Genomic DNA, 14784 nt, shown 5'->3' with positions numbered 1-14784 from the left:
GTTATGTCCAACTTTGTGCCTACATACATACACACATACATGTACACACATATGTACAGACACATGCACACATACATACATACATACACACACATACACACATACATACATACATACATACATACATACACACATTCACATACATACATACAAATGCATTCACATTCATACATATGCATTCACACTTACATACATATATACATACATACATACATACATACATACATGCACACACACATGCATACATACATACATACATACATACATACATGCACACATGCACACACATGCATACATGCATACATACATAATACATACATACATACATACATACATACATACATACATACATACATGCATGCATACATACATACACACATACTTACACACAGATACACACATGTACACACATATGTACAGACACATGCACACAGACACACACACACACACACACACACACACACACACACACACACACACACACATCTGCCATCATATAATGCACTGGCTAATCTGGTTATGTGAAATTTGTTAGGAGTAAACAGTAGAACAAACTATATAGACCCAAATCTACTGGCACATTATTTAACAGCTTATCAGGGGTTTATGCAGTTGGTAGTTGAAATAATATGCAAGTATAGACAATAAATGTGGACATACCATTTGACAGCTAATGCTGATGGACTCATTTATGATCTTTTCCTGGCAGAAATGCCGTGAATTTCACAAGTTAAATTAGTTTTACAAGATAAAGATGGTATAAATTTTCAGGTTATTGTTAGGTAGGTGTATCTATATATAATAGGGAGAGAGAGAGAGAGAGAGAGAGAGAGAGAGAGAGAGTATACAATATTGTATTCATTTAGAATGAAAGAATGAATATTGTATTCATTTAGAATGAAAGAATGAAGTAACTAGACCTTTTCAAATAAACTTTCTTGACACAGACCAGGTATTAAGATTGCATTGAAAATTTACTTGGACATTGGAAAATGAATGTTAAGTTTTACATGTCATTTTGCTATGTACATTTTGAACATAAGCATTTTAGATATTCAGGTTGTAATATTCACTCATTTCAAATATAAAAACACCTTGTCATATTTTGATGCAGATTTTTATGTACTATGTCTTAGAAAGGAATTTACCTCATACATGTCAGATTCCATTTTTTTCTGACATGTAATATGCATTCAAAAATATGTATGCTTTCTCATTTGAAAATGCAGGCAACATGTATTAGGAAACTGAAAAGCTTGAATAGAATGTAATCAACTTACTGTATGATTCAGTAGCTGCTGAACCATCTAGTGTCAATCGTTACTCATTTGCAGATTTTGTAAGCATTTAATTTTTCCACAAAAATTTAAAGCAGCAGTTTGTCTGAACTGATACAACAACATTGATAAATTTGCTTGATGTGTTCATTGCTACAAATATTATTATACTTTATGCTGTCTCTAAAATGAGTAAGGCAAAAAACATGTTTCCTATTGCACTGGTTTTAAAATTAGGGTAGGCAAGTCATTTTATATTTTTTAAATGATATATTTAATGTGATATTTTCTTTGCCAAGGGGAAAATGGTGTTGGCAATGAGAAACATAGATGGTCAGCTGATGGGAAACACGTTTTTCCTAATAAAGTATAGAACCACATGACATTCTTGTCGATTTTATCCAAAGGAATGGAACTCAAATTATTGTAAATGGTTAAACCTGGTACTTATCTCCCTTAAAATTGTTTTAGTGATGGTAATTCTTAAAACAGTTGTACGTAATATTTTTAAAAGGTAATCACAATTTCTAGGATAATTTTTCTAATGTTAATATAAATTCTCTAGTGACATACAGGCAATCAGCATTCTCAATACTTTGATTGAAAGTAAGTATGACTTAAGTCTTCCAGGTCATCCATATTCCCAATACTTTGATTAGAAATAAATATGACTTAAGTCTTCCAGGTTAGCAGTATTCCCAATACTTTGATTAGAAATACATATGACTTAAGTCTTCCAGGTTAGCAGTATTCCCAATACTTTGGACATAAGCATGACTAAAGGCCTCCAAGTCATCAGTTTTCCCAATACTTTGATTAGAAATACATATGACTTAAGGCCTCCAAGTCATCCATGTTCCCAATACCTTGGACATAAGTATGACTAAAGGCCTCCAAGTCATCCGTGTTCCCAATACTTGATTAGAAATAAGTATGACTTAAGGCCTCCAAGTCATCCATGTTCCAAATACCTTGGACATAATAATGGCTAAAGGCCTCCAAGTCATCCGTGTTCCCAGTGCTTGACTGGAAATAAGTATGACTAAAGGCCTCCAAGTCATCTGTGTTCCCAGTATTTGGTTAGAAATAAGTATGACTTAAGGCCTCCAAGTCATCCATGTTCCCAATACCTTGGGCATAAGAATGACTAAAGGCCTCCAAGTCATCCGTGTTCCCAATACTTGATAGAAATAAGTATGACTTAAGGACTCCAAGTCATCAGTATTCCCAATACTTGATTAGAAATAAGTATGACTTAAGGACTCCAAGTCATCAGTATTCCCAATACTTAATTAGAAATAAGTATGACTTAAGGACTCCCAAGTCATCAGATTCCCACCACTTGATTAGAAATAAGTATGACTTAAGGACTCCAAGTCATCCGTGTTCCCAATACTTTGATTAGAAATAAATAGGACTAAAGTCCTTTAACAAATTAGGCCACCGGTGCAGTCCCCTAAACCATTTAAGCTATTTGTATAAAAATTTATATGTAAGTAGTACAAAAAGGTAAAGTGCTGCACCATGGTCGAGTCTTTATGTAAGCAGGAGACCAGGGAAATAGAGTGTTTGACCATAGTAGAGCTATTTACCCGATGGGCACCTCTGTCAGAATAGAGAAATGCTCTATTAGAGGGGCCCCAGGCATTGGGCTATCGTATTTTTTTTGGCACTGCATGTATGGAAATTGAATGTTTGACCACAGTGATGTCTTTACATAAGGGGCAACTTGGGAAATAGACTGCTGGACCATAGTGATGTCTTTACATAAGCCCACAACTTGGGAAATAGAGTGTTTGATACAGTGATGTTTCTACATAAGAGGGCAACTTGGCAAATAGAGTGCTGGACCACAGTGATGTCTTGACATAAGGAGCAACTTGGGAAGTAGAGTGTTTGACCACAGTGATGTCCTTACATAAGCAGGCAGCTTGGGAAATAGAGTGTTTGACCACAGTGATGTCTGTACATAAGGGGGCAACTTGGGAAATAGAGTGTTTGACCACAGTGATGTCAAGACATAAGGGGGCAACTTGGGAAGTAGAGCGTTTGACCACAGTGATGTCTTTACATAAAGGGGCAACTTGGGAAATAGAGTGCTGGACCATAGTGATGTCTTTACATGAGCAAGAGACTGGGAATATATGCCATATCTTGAAGACTTTTGTTGCAAAAGCATCAGGGAAAGCGTAAGGACTCAGGGGAAAGCTTAAGGACTCAGGGAAAGCTTAAGGTAGGTTGCAGAATGGTTGTATCTGACATTAGATAATGGTATAATAGTCACATCAAGATATCAAAACAAAAAAGAAATTCTTTCAGGAAGACTGTTAAACAAACTAGTTTTTTATCAATGGCATCTGATTTCATCTGGGATAAAGCTAAAAGGTCACATTGGATTATTGCACAACAGCAAAATATGGTATGCTTTGATTTACAAGTTTGAAAGGAATTTGCGTTTCAGGGAGTTTGTATCCGCAAACTTTGTACTAAATTGATCTTATTTCATTTTTTTCCAGGCAGAAAAGGCAATCCAGAGAGGTGCAACAGCTGTTATCTTTGATATCAGTGAAAATCCAGATGCCATTAGACAGGTGAAAACTTATCTTTATCCCCATGCTACAGCATCAGGGATATTGTGATATCATCCGTCTGTGTTCCCATCTATCCATAACTATATCTACTTCTAAACCATTGATTAAAAAATTTACCAGGCTTGGAAGAAAAATTGCCCATATGATGACCATCGTTAAGCAGGGTATGACTTTTGGCCCCCTCCCTAGAGGTTCTGAGAGGGGGCCAAGTTCAAATACATTAATTGCAGTGACAGTAATATTTTAAATGTTTTGTTTTTGCAAACTTAATATATACAGCAATGGCAAAGAAACACAGGTGTTCATGGATTTTGGGGTATGATCTTGTAAAGATGAATTGGATCAGGATGTATAATACAAAACATAAACATTTGGCAATGCAGGTCATGGAAGTAGCTCTGGCAAGTCATTGAGGTATCTCTGCCATGGTAGATCATGGAAGTAGCTCTATGCCATGGCAAGTCATGGAAGTAGCTCTGTGCCATGGCAGGTCATGGAAGTAGCTCTGTGCCATGGCAGGTCATGGAAGTAGCTCTATGCCATGGCAAGTCATGGAAGTAGCTATATGCCATGGCAAGTCATGGAAGTAGCTCTGTGCCATGGCAAGTCATGGAAGTAGCTCTATGCCATGGCAAGTCATGGAAGTAGCTCTATGCCATGGCAAGTCATGGAAGTAGCTCTATGCCATGGCAGGTCATGGAATTAGCTCTGTGCCATGGCAGGTCATGGAATTAGCTCTATGCCATGGCAGGTCATGGAAGTAGCTCTGTGCCATGGCAGGTCATGGAAGTAGCTCTGTGCCATGGCAGGTCATGGAAGTAGCTCTTGATTCCGCTTATAACATGATGGCAGCATGGCTCCCATTTTTAAATTTAAGGTGATCTCTGTTTTTAACATCCTACATGCTCTCTGAAAACCCAATTATTCATATCCCTAGCAGATTTTTAATCCCAGCACTAAATTTAATGTCGCCTTAACTTCACAGTACACTGTTTCTGCCATACTGGCACGTATATAAGTCAAAACTGAAGTAAATTTGATGTCTGATGAAACCTGGCAAACAAAACAAATGATATACTGTATGATCAAAATGTTAGTTAAAACTGATGACATTGAAATTTCAGTGTATATTTTAGTCTGGAGAAGTTTTTCCAAATTTTTTTAAACACGATCCCGCTTATATCGTGATGTTATTTTTTGGACCCCAAGCGTAGCGTTTTAATGGGTTTTACCTGTAGCTGTATGCCATGGCAACTCATTGATGTATCTCTATGCCATAGCAGGATATGGATGAAGCTATAACTTGATTTTTGTTTATTCAATAACTGTGCATACTATACTGTCACATGTTTCCTCTTGATAACTCTAAAGCTGTTTGTGATTAAGGAGTGAAACTGCTGTACAAGTACATGATCATTATTAGAAGGTGTGTTGAGTACAGTATTGTAGGTCCTTCATGGTCAAGGTGACCATCACCCTTCCACTACATAACTTGATAGTCATTTGAGTTTAAGAATAAAACTTTGCGTATTTGTACATCATCTCTTGAAGGCGTTTCTTGTACCACATTGCATGCCCATCTTCAGGGTCAAGGTCATGCTATATATATTTAATTGGTATTGTGTTTTGACCGTTATGCTATAATTGATGGTAGGAATTGGATCTATATGTCTAGTTTTAATTTGAGAGGAGTTATTTATTTGAATTATTAACTAGAATTACAAAGTGATCAACTTTTCAGACTAAATTACTATTTTGGGATTACTGTGATTTCATTCAAGGTCATTTTGGAATTTATTATGTTGATACATCGAGACTGTTAGCACATTCAAGACTACAGGCACATCAACAGTCAAAATGGGAATTTATTAGGAACACCACTGGAGTTCATTAGGAGTTATATTCATCTTGATTTTTTAGTAATACTTTTGGGACTGTTTGGGATTTAATTTATAATAAATATTGTAAGTTCTTTTTAAATTTTCACTTTGTATTTTAGTAAAATAAATTATTTGTTGAATGTTTAAACAAATTTTGGTTTTCTTTACTGTGACTTAGTTTAAGGCCATCGAATTCTAACAGTCATAACTTGATATCCTGTGCTTTGCTCACTTTTTACTATTTGTTTTATGACTTTAGAGCTGTTTGAGATTAAGGGATGAAGTTATTATAAAGAAAAGCACCAAACATAGTATCCATATTTCTCTCTGTACATCTGTCTGTCCATGATAGTTTCATTTCTGCTGTGTAACTTTAAAGCCATTTTTGACTTAGGAATGAATCTCTGCATAATTCTACATCATCATTAGAAGATGTGTCAAATATCACATGTAGGGCCCTATCTTTAGGGTCAAGGTCATGGCTCAGCATTGGAAGTTTTAACCCTTTCTTTTTAAATTTATAATTTTAAAGCTGTTTGATTACTTTTATGCAGTGATAAGACTCAATTAGCAGACAATTTTGGACATTTAGATGTTTGATTGTATTTAAGTTGAATTATATAATAGCTTTCAACATTGTATCTAAAATAATTTAGAATAAAATTTTATGAAATTCCTATGTTAAATTCATTGTCATAATCATAGTACTTGAAAAGTTGATCAACAGATTTCAGCTAATAAAAAAACGATTATGCTATTTAAGTAAGATTCACATTCATTCAGTTGATGGAATGTTTACATTCAGTCATTTGACAGGTTGGTTCACGTTCAGTTTGTTGATGGATTGTTTACATTCAATCATTTGACAGGTTGGATCGCATTCAGTATGTTGATGAATTGTTTACATTCAGTCATTTGACAGGTTGGTTCACATTCATTTTGTTGACAGGTTGGTTCACATTCAGTTTGTTGATGGATTGTTTACATTCAATCATTTGACAGGTTGGTTCATGTTCAGTTTGTTGATGGATTGTTTACATTCAATCATTTGACAGGTTGGTTCGCATTCAATATGTTGATGAATTGTTTACATTCAGTCATTTGACAGGTTGGTTCACATTTATTTTGTTGACAGGTTGGTTCACATTCAGTTTGTTGATGGATTGTTTACATTTAGTCATTTGACAGGTTGTGGTTCACATTCATTTTGTTGACAGGTTGGTTCACATTCATTTTGTTGACAGGTTGGTTCACATTCAGTTTGTTGATGGGTTAACATTCTGTCAGTTGACAGGTTGGTTCACATTCAGTTTGTTGATGGGTTAACAAATAGTTGACAGGTTGATTCACATTCATTTTATTGACAGTTAACATTCAGTTTGTTGACAGGTTGGTTCACATTCAGTTTGTTGACAGGTTGGTTCACATTCAATTTGTTGATGGGTTAACATTCAGTCAGTTGACAGGTTGGTTCACATTCAGTTTGTTGACAGGTTAACATTCAGTCAGTTGACAGTTTGATTCACATTCAGTTTGTTGATGGGTTAACATTCAGCCATTTGACAGGTTTTTCACATTCACTTTTTCTCCTTGTTTCAGCTACAGGAGGAGGCACACTATCAAGTAAGGCTTGCACGTCCAATTGTGTTCATCCAAAAAGAAGCAGCCATCAGTTTGATGGAAATTGTAAAATCTCAGCGCACTGCTCGTGCTAGGATCTGGTCAGTCAATCCAGTGGATGAAGAGGAGGTTAGTTTTGGCTCTTTTGTATGATTATTCCCCTTCTTACCTGTAGGTCATCGAGGACCAAGATTTTTTGTAGATCTTTGAACTTGGTTTGTATGCAACCAGATGTAGTGCCATCTTGATTCAGTCCTGTCCATTCATGTGTCTCGACATCTGGCATTTGCAGTAAGCTTGTCCATAACATTGTACTAAAGCCACTTAAAGTTTAGAAATGAAAGTTGGCATGCATATTTGCTTCATATATAGATAACCTGATTGTATTTTCTGGATATAATAGAAAAGTTTCAAATTTTATACAATTTTGAACTTTTTGCATCATTTAAGATTGACAGATAAAATGTACTAGCCATATATGTTTTTATTTGTAGCCAACTGATTAGGTTATCAGACTGTTTCAGCAATTGGTCAATATTTTGCCCACTGGTCATAAGGCCAAGTGAGCTTATAGTATGGTCTTTTTTCTGTGATGCATTGTTCGTAGTCTATCGTGTGTAATCTGCTTGCATTTTCTTTTTGCAGTGCAAAAGCTGCATGTCCATTTTGCATTTGATTTTAAAGTGAGCTTTCTGGGTTTAAGATTTTTCGAATTTGTTCATTGCATGCCCTAACATGATCACCATTACTAAACAGCATATGAGCCAATTTGACAGAAACCACCCTGGCATCAAGTCCTTTCAGAATTGTACATGTGGTACCAATCCATTATTACCAAACAGAATATGACCCAATTTAATAGAAATCACTCTGGCATCAAGGCCTTTCAAAATTGTACATGTGGTACCAATCCATTATTACCAAACAGAATATGACCCAATTTAACAGAAATCACCTTGGCATCAAGGCCTTTCATAATTTTACATGTGGTACCAATCCACCATTACCAAACAGAATATGACCCAATTTAACAGAAATTACCTTGGCATCAAGGCCTTTCATAATTTTACATGTGGTACCACCATTACCAAACAGAATATGACCCAATTTAACAGAAATCACCTTGGCATCAAGGCCTTTCAAAATTGTATATATGGTACCAATCCACCATTTAAATACAGACACCATTTCTAGAAATCAACTTTTAAATTACTTGTTCAAATTACCCATTTAACATTATTAACACCTTGATAGAAATCATCCACACTTGTAGGGATTTCAGTTTTATGCAAATTATTTCTGTCTACCATTAGAATATGGCTGCTGTTACTGAAGAAAATAAAGAACCTTTAACTCATTAACCCCAGGCACCAGGTTTACTTGGCAGGAGTAATTAGCATACTGCCAAGCTCTGTAGCATCAAGGTCATGTATGATACACTAAAATGGGTGGTATTATAGAAAGGTAGACTGATGTAGCTCTGCAGTGATACCAGATAATCTGGATGTTATAGTTGCACTACTAAATACAGAGCATACATATTGTAATTGTTTTGTTCCAACTTGGGCATATTGTAATTGTTTTGTTCCAACATTATATGGTGTTATAGCTATGAACTTAGCCCATTATTTGCATTATGTTATGGTGGGCATCTATGGCATTATGAACACATTTTTAGTTTATATATGCAACTGCAATAAAATGAATTTACTTTTATGTGGTTATACCTACAGTGATTAAATAAACGTGTATAATAGAGTGTATGAATTATTTATTTTATCTATTTTCTTTGAAAGGACTGGATGCATTAAAACGCAATAAAAAATTGTACAGTACATTTATTTTTTCAAAAATATAAATCATCCATAATAGACATTTGAATCTTTAGAAAGTAAACATTATGCCACAAAGGTTTTGTATCAATGGCCTGCAGTATATGCAATTTGTGCTATGTCAATTACACTGTATGAGAGTGGAATTGCTAATGGCTTTAAACCTGAGCTGAGCCGTAATAGGAGAATCTTGATAATGTAAAACAATTCTCAGAGGTGAGAAATATTTGAATAGAAAATGACACTGTGAAAATTGAAGTGAAAAAGATATCCTTGTCATACTTATCCTTGCTTTATGTAAACTGTTGAAAAGATATTGTTGAAATGTATAGAACTTCAATGACAAAGGTTATTCTCTGTATAAAGGAACTCATAGCTGTGTTTGTTATAGGAATTTACAGGGCTTTTAAGTGAGTTGTTACCTCTTTATTCCAATTATTCCTACATGATATTAGTGCATGGTTTGCATGAAGGTGTTTTTATTGTACACTGGCTTAATGACAAAAATAAGGTTCTGTTCAGCTGTTTCCCTGTCCCGGTTTGGAAGTATATAATTCTTGTCATTTGTGAATAAGAATGTTGAGTAATTGATAAGGATTTGGTTAGTATTTGATGGGGGGTATGTTTGTTTTTCCTCTAGCCTAATCCATTTCTTGCCTGTGACCTTAGATCAGAAATGAAATAGTTACCCTCCTTATCCATGTTTCAATAGTTCTATAAAATTATTTCTCTAAGACTTTGAGTACGCAGAAGTCATTTTCCTTGCATTTCTGTCAATTACTTTTGACTATTCCTCTTGTTGTCATGTACAGTCACTGATTCTGTTGTTTTAGTTGAGTGAACAGTAAAACAGACCATACTCTCTGTACCATTATTATGTTAGAAGGGTGGTGTATTTCTCATGGTTTACAAGACCACATGCTGTTGAACCAAATCGATGTTGTAGTATAGGTACTTAGTTTTGATACAAGAGGTCTTGGATTCAATCATCAGTAATAACAGCTATGTTTTCTTTCCTTCGACACTCATTGAGTAATGATACAGAGACCAAGGGTATTTCTCCTTTCAAAAGATGGAGTTCAGTTAAATATTGGTACTTTAATACTTGCCATTCTGCTAAACATTGAACAATTATGACATGTTTTTCATATAAAAAAATGACATGTTTTTCGTATTCAGAAAAGTTTAGAAGAATGATTTAGGTTTAATAGAAAAGGGCTTGATTCAATGCTCTTTTATAACAGCAATGTTTTCTTCTTTCCCCTTATATTAAGTGCAGACCAAAGATATTTCTCATTTCAGAATGAAGTCCATTTGAAATATTGGCATTCAAATGTTTGACATTCTGCTAACATTAAACCTTTACAAATTGTTCTTTATAAAAATAAAAGTTACATAGACCGATTTAGGTTTCATGTGTCTTTTTCAGAGTGATGCCAGCCATTACATCATCATAGGAGCTCTGGTGATTGTCTTCCTAATTGTCGTCTGCATTATCTTCGTCTTTGTTGGGGTGAGTTGCAGCAGTTACATGCCCCTGTCCTCACGACACACTCCTCCACTCCACTGCTTAAAATGTTACTGAGGAACTATGTCCCCTTTTTAAAAATAAACATAATAAGAGATAAGATTTTTAACTTTGGAAATTGCAGTGCACATACAAGGTTACATTGGAACCTTTCAGTACTGTAGGTGTCATTGTAATGGCAAGAAATTTCCCATTTTAACAAGATATCACACATATTTAGGAGTTAGATATGGGAGAAGTTATGAGGTAGAAAATGCCCAAATTTTATGGTATTCATCTGTTGTAATGGTTGCTTCAGATGATCTGATATTTTCAGGACAGTGCAACTTTATTAATACATTGTCAAGCCAAAGAAAAGATGCCAGCAGATATTTATGTCATTACTTTTTACAAGAAAAATTTTGGTAACTTGCATCTGAAAGACGAAATCCACCCATCTCAGTCTCCATCAATTATTTGTACAAAATGATCCATTTCAGTTGAACCTCCATTTTCAAAGGTGCCAAAAGAACTGAAACATTTTCAGGCCACCCCCCCCAATGAAATTTTGACCAATTAACTGCAGTCTTGACATTATGTGCTTTAGACATGAATTACAATGGCATGCATTGTGTAAAAGTGGGTGAAAATTGGCACAGAGATGTGAAATAGTTATCTTGAATGTATGTTGGCAATGCTTTTCATGTGACATCTTTAGAGAACTATCTGCTGGCATCTTTTTTTTTAGTCATGAATAAAGAAAATATGAGAAGAAAAGAGAAAAAGGTGTAACAATCTCTTTCCCTTATATTGTTGGACTCTCAAGAGATTTTAGAAAATCTTCAGAAAGCATGATCCACAAAACCTTCAACACCATCCGCTAAATTGAGGTACATGCCAAAGATCAAACACCTTTGAATAAGAGGTACTCGATCATCTTTAAACTCCAGTATGATAATTGTGAAAAAGACTACATTTGAGGAAGACACAAAAAGCCTTGAAACAAGAGTTAAAAAATATTTATGCACCAATAGAGAATCCGTTACAACAGTTGGTGAACATTGCAAAGAATCAGGGCTAACTATTTCTTGGGATAACATCAAAGTACTCGGTAGAGAGAATAATACCCTAAGGAGAAAAATAAGGGAAGCTTTTGAAGTCATAAGGGGGGGGGGGGGTCAGTGTTGAACTGTGATTCCAGATTGGAACTGCAAGAGAATATTGTCACATGATCAATGAATTGGTGATCATATGACTTCAAGACTCAGAAAAAGGCTTTGTGATAAGGTCAGAAGATAATAAATCATGAACTTGTTTGCTACAGAAAAATATCCGTTCTTATTTCATTAATTTTAAAATTACTGTAGCAGGTGACAATATACATTCTGGAACATGATTAAAACTGAAGTCTTGAAGATAAAAGTGACTGGTGCAAATGTAACATTGACCAACTGTACTTAGTCATGTGACAGGAAATGATTTTCTTGTGAGAAAGTATATTTATCAGCTAATTCTTCATTCAGTGCATGTATTTAAAATAAAATTTAACAATAACAGCTTTCTTAGTTTCATAGATACCAATGCTCCCAAAGATGCTATCTCTCTCTCTCTCTCTGTCTGTCTCTCTTTCTCTCTCTCTCTATCTCTCGTTGCATAAGAATGCATAAAGAAACTTTTTTCACATCTGCAAAAACTTCATTAAACCAACAACTTTTTTCACAAAACTTCTCTAAAATGAAAAAAAAAAGATGTAGGTCCCAAGAGTAGGCAGTTTTGAGTTTCACTGAAATATATTTCCATATTCATACCCAAGAAATAGTGATTTCACAGTTCTTGATACTATATATCCATATTAATACCCAAGAAATAGTGATTTCACAGTTCTTGATACTATATATCCATATTAATACCCAAGAAATAGTAATTTCACAGTTCTTGATACTATATATATCCATATTAATTACTCATGCAAACCTGTACTGACATGTTCATTAATTTCCATTTTTCAGAAAATGAGAAGGAGGAGTTCAGAGGTATGTATTGATATTCCAAGGGGATATTGCCAGTTGATATTTAAAAGGTGTTACTATCAGCTGATATTCAGAAGGGGATATAAAGGATATTGTCATTTGATGTTCAAAAGGGATATTCTCAGCTGATATCCAGAATTGATATTCTCAGCTGATATTCATAAGGGATATTCTCAGCTGATATTCAAAAGGGATATTCTCAGCTGATATTCAGAAGGGTTATTGTCAGCTGATATTTGAAAGGTGTTATTGTCAGCTGATATTCAAAAGGGATATTCTCAGCTGATATTCAGAGGGGATATTGCCAGTTGATATTTAAAAGTTGTTATTGTCAGCTTATATTCAGAGGGGGATATTCTGAGCTGATACTCAAAAAGGGTATTGTCAATTAATAAAAGGGCAGCCCTGATATAGTACTATGTTCAGCATCCACTGAGTGTAATGAAACACATTGTACAATATTAAAACAAGCCAGTTAACTTGAAACAATGTTGCATGTCTTTCCATTAGACTAAATTGAAGAAGAAAAAAAAATTCTTAACGTATTTAAATTGATTACTTATGTCTTGCCTGTAAATTGGTTGCTATGAGGGTTGTAGATATTGAAGTCCTGGCTGAACAATATGATTGACATTTGAGAAAAACTACACCCCCAAGGGCAGTACTAAGTTTGTGAGACAAAATTTCATGCTTATTGTTGTTCAAGTTTAGATCTTTTTCCTTTCTTTTTTGACATCAGTTTGATCACTTGCAGTGGTAAAACTCAGCATGATTACATACCTAGCATGCTGAATTATCTTGCCAAACTCAGCATGATTATTGCTGAATTATCCTGCCAAACTCAGCATGATTACATGCCTAGCAGTGGTGAATTATGTTGCCAAACTCAGCATGATTATGTGCCTAGCAGTGGTGAATTATGTTGCCAAACTCAGCATGAATATATGCCTTGCAGTACTGAATTATGTTGCCAAACTCAGCATGATTATATGCCTAGCAGTGGTGAATTATGTTGCCAAACTCAGCATGATTACGTGCCTAGCAGTGCTGAATTATGTTGCCAAACTCAGCATGATTATATGCCTAGCAGTGGTGAATTATGTTGCCAAACTCAGCATGATTACATGCCTAGCAGTGCTGAATTATGTTGCCAAACTCAGCATAATTACATGCCTAGCAGTGCTGAATTATGTTGCCAAACTCAGCATGATTACATGCCTAGCAGTGGTGAATTATGTTGCCAAACTCAGCATGATTACATGCCTAGCAGTGCTGAATTATGTTGCCAAACTCAGCATGATTACGTGCCTAGCAGTGCTGGACTCTATTACCAAACTCTGCATGATTACATGTCTAGCAGTGCTGGACTTTATTGCCAAACTCAGCATGATTAAATACCTTGCATTACTGAATTACCTTGCTAAACTCTAGTGAATTAGCTATGGAGTAGTTAAAAGTAGTGAGGATAATTGTTCCCTTTACAAATATTAGTTGTTCATTGTTCAAAGTAAGTAAAACAAAGGATGCTGTAATAACTGCCTAGTTTCCTAAATTGAACAGACATCTATCTTTAGGCATGAAGAATAAATGGCAATTAAGTTAAATCCTGTAAAATAATTAAGATTTTTAAAAATGACATTAATATTTCTAAATAAAAACAGTTCTCACTGTCATTCAAACAGGTATGTATAGCACATACTATTTATCAAAAGATTGGTTTGACTCTTTTAGGATACATAAGGTAATTGAGTAGGTGGACCATACACACGTGGAGTGAGTAGTACGTCCCATATAAAACTTACTGCTTTTGTAACCTTGAAAACGATTTCTGCAGTCATAGCTACTAGAATCCACTTCACAGGTCATCTTCCTTTGCTCTCTCTCTCTCTCATTACAAATGTATACCATGGATCCGTTATGATTGATTGATTGATTACATGGATTTACGTTATGTGTGCCCAAAAAGGGCACGTGTGATGGCTTCCATTATGATAGTAGATGTTTAGACCCCCTCTCCTCAAATATAGAAGGAATAAATAAACACTCT

At 35.1% G+C, this 14784-nt stretch overlaps 1 protein-coding gene across 1 annotated transcript in view; it reads left to right on the top strand.

Moving 5' to 3' along the window:
* Nucleotides 1-14784, top strand: part of LOC149771070 (uncharacterized) — a 124657-nt gene that overhangs the window by 77604 nt on the left and 32269 nt on the right. Inside the window, exons 3-6 of the mRNA XM_089948882.1 lie at nt 3794-3868; nt 7348-7497; nt 10630-10713; nt 12717-12740. Of these exons, the coding sequence (XP_089805008.1) occupies nt 3794-3868; nt 7348-7497; nt 10630-10713; nt 12717-12740 (333 nt within the window). The remainder of the gene's footprint in view (nt 1-3793; nt 3869-7347; nt 7498-10629; nt 10714-12716; nt 12741-14784) is intronic.

Source organism: Sinohyriopsis cumingii, unplaced genomic scaffold, assembly GCF_028554795.1.
Source record: "Sinohyriopsis cumingii isolate HCF-2022 unplaced genomic scaffold, ASM2855479v2 utg002132l, whole genome shotgun sequence".
Classification (NCBI taxonomy): Eukaryota; Metazoa; Mollusca; class Bivalvia; order Unionida; family Unionidae; genus Sinohyriopsis; species Sinohyriopsis cumingii.
This window is presented reverse-complemented; position numbering and strand designations above follow the sequence as displayed.